We start from the raw sequence: 2,661 nt of genomic DNA on the forward strand, positions 1-2,661 counted from the left end.
AGAGAGAGAGAGAGAGAGAGAGAGAGAGAGAGAGACATGCACACACCCTTTCAGACTCTACAGGGTTCCGTGAGAGGTATGATCTCAAAGCTTTACATCCGTCTCCGACAAGTGAGGCATTTAAAAAAATAGATTTGACAACCATGGGATCCTGCGACTGGAAAAAAACCCCGGGCCCTCTATAGATAGATCTACCAAAGTGTAAATTGAGAACACTGCAGAAATTTCAGTTGTCGTTCGTTCAGCTATTTAAGGTGGAACTGCTAGAAATGGGCCTTTACTTGGAGGACGTTTGTTAGCAGTACTGTCCACCCCCCCCCCCACACACACACACACACACACACACATACACACACATACACACACACACACACACACACACACACACACACACACACAGACACACCCCTAGAACACCGAAGAACAAAGGAGAGGGCAAGAGGTCACGGCGGTCTAACAGTTACATCAGTGGTTCTCAGAACTGGAAACCACAGCAAACATCAATATTCAGAAGGTCAACACCGGACATCTCAAATTTAATGCTAATGGAGAAAAATGAGAAGGAAAGAAAAGAAAAAGGAAAGAGAAACCGTTGAGCGTACTTAGCTGATTTGAACTAAACACTGTCGAATGTGGGGATAGAACGTAAGGTCGTTTGTAAAAGAAACCTTGACCTCGGTGTAAAATGAAGAGTGTGACCACTTAGTAGCACGGAGATATCATTCTATGAACAGTCAACAATATGATTCTTGGACGTACAGAAAAGTGAGAAGGGTCAACATTCCGTCAACGTTTCGCTTATTTTAATTCGATAACGCCCCTCCCCTTTCAGCCGTAGGCTCTTTGTGCTTTACAGTGTATTATTACTCGTGTGATCCCGACAAGCCTTACACACTACAACGTATTCGCAGCTTCCTGGTTGGCATTCAACACAACCTGCCATTTTACAGGCTCTCTGACATACTGACAAGATCTTTTAGTGTCGTGTGCTTCGTGTTCATTCTCCCCTGATTGAATTTTAAGAAACCATGAACAAAAATATGCCTCGCCAAAGGACGAAACTTTCAATAGAAGCTTCGCTTGTGTGAGTGGAGTACTGCATCTGAGCTGTTTGGTACGCCGTTCTGAAGTCAATGTCTTTGGGTATGGCGAAAAGTCTGTCGCGTAGGTGTCTCCATTAAGACAAGACTTTGTGAGATCGGGTTTCCTTCCAGAAGCCATCTTTATTCATTCTGGAATCGAGCACATAATATTATGTCATAGAGCGCTATTGCACAAGGTGAATATTATGCTCTTGGGTGTATGCGCTGTTTTAAGTGTAGAAGAGGCCGGTCTCGACTGTCTACTAAAGTCGATGATATTTGTTTTCTTTAAAATAATTACGGACGAATTATAGGTTGTTGTTTTTTTCATCAAGAGAATTTATCTGTCCCATGTGACAGCAAACTACACGTGTTGCGTTCATGTATTGTTTTCTGTGTTCCAGGATGCTGATGTTTAGAGATTGAGAAAACAACGACAGCGCTAAGAGTGTTTTGATAATTTGCCTACCATCTCACCATGGTTGGGTTTTTTTTCTCAGTCCACCAAGTATTAGATAGAAAGGAGATGAAGATAGTGTTCTTATTGACATGGTGAAGATAATCACGGCTTTAAAATAGATCTAGTCTCACAACATGTATGGTGACACTTGACATTTGTTGTCCCCCCCCCTCCCCCCTCTTAGATTATTTGTTTTTTTGTTTAGCCGTTTATGTGATACCTCTCAACACGTCGGTACAAAGCAGCGGAAGTGACACTTCCTAGTCAAGAGTAGAGCAGAGGAGAGGAGAGGAGAGGAGAGTAGAGTAGAGTAGAAGACAACAGGGCGTGAGCGGTGATGACAGTGACCTCTATTGTGCTCATCACTTGAGCAGGCAATGTTGGCTGTGCGACTTGTGGCGGGGATCTTCTTCTGTCCCCGTTAGTGAACGATGTAGACCTAGATCTAGTGATCCACGCGAGACATAAAGAGAAAACAAAGCTAAGCAGCGATGAACACGAGACGATAATCAGCATCTTATGTCTTATTTTATTTATTTATTTTTTGTTTGTTTGGATGTAACGACGTACCAAAAGTTACCGAAAGCGAGGAACCCCAAGTAAGGAAAACATAACAGCAGCATTTACACAAAAGCTCAAAAAGGATATTTTAAAACTACAGATCGTCACCTCCCGGCATCAGATGCAATTACGCGTCAGTTTATGCTGAAGAAAAAAAAGTCACGTGGTTGGGACAACAAAAGAGACAACGGCTTTCAAGATGGATTTCCACACTTCGCCATATCGATTCTATTTCATCGTCTTCATTGTGGTGTTTACTATAATTTCTTCTCCTGTATCGAGTCGAGTGTTGATGACGACAGAGTCAGGCACACAAAGTCTGGCGGTCACTTCTGAGCAGCCGGATTACCTGAGGATTGTGGGTCTGGCCTGCACGTCTATATATCTGGAGCCAGGCCTGCAACTTGTCTGCGACAGCTCCATGCCAGCCATGTGGCATTACCGGGGCTTCCGATGGTCTCAGTCAGTTGAGGTAATTGCAACATTGTGGTGACAAGTCTCAGACGTAAGCGAGTTGGGGCGAAATTTATACTGCAGTGAGCAAAAGAAGACTACCCT

General features: G+C 43.6%; 1 protein-coding gene across 1 annotated transcript in view; it reads left to right on the plus strand.

The window, feature by feature from the left end:
• Nucleotides 1-886: 886 nt before the first annotated feature.
• The window catches only part of LOC101852196, a gene marked incomplete in the record, with an annotated part of 19,349 nt that continues 17,574 nt past the window's right edge, over nucleotides 887-2,661 (plus strand). The window contains 1 exon segment of the mRNA XM_013085606.2: nucleotides 887-2,575. Coding sequence (XP_012941060.1) covers nucleotides 2,303-2,575 — 273 coding nt within the window.

This window comes from Aplysia californica, unplaced genomic scaffold (assembly GCF_000002075.1).
Source record: "Aplysia californica isolate F4 #8 unplaced genomic scaffold, AplCal3.0 scaffold00389, whole genome shotgun sequence".
Taxonomy (NCBI): domain Eukaryota; kingdom Metazoa; phylum Mollusca; class Gastropoda; order Aplysiida; family Aplysiidae; genus Aplysia; species Aplysia californica.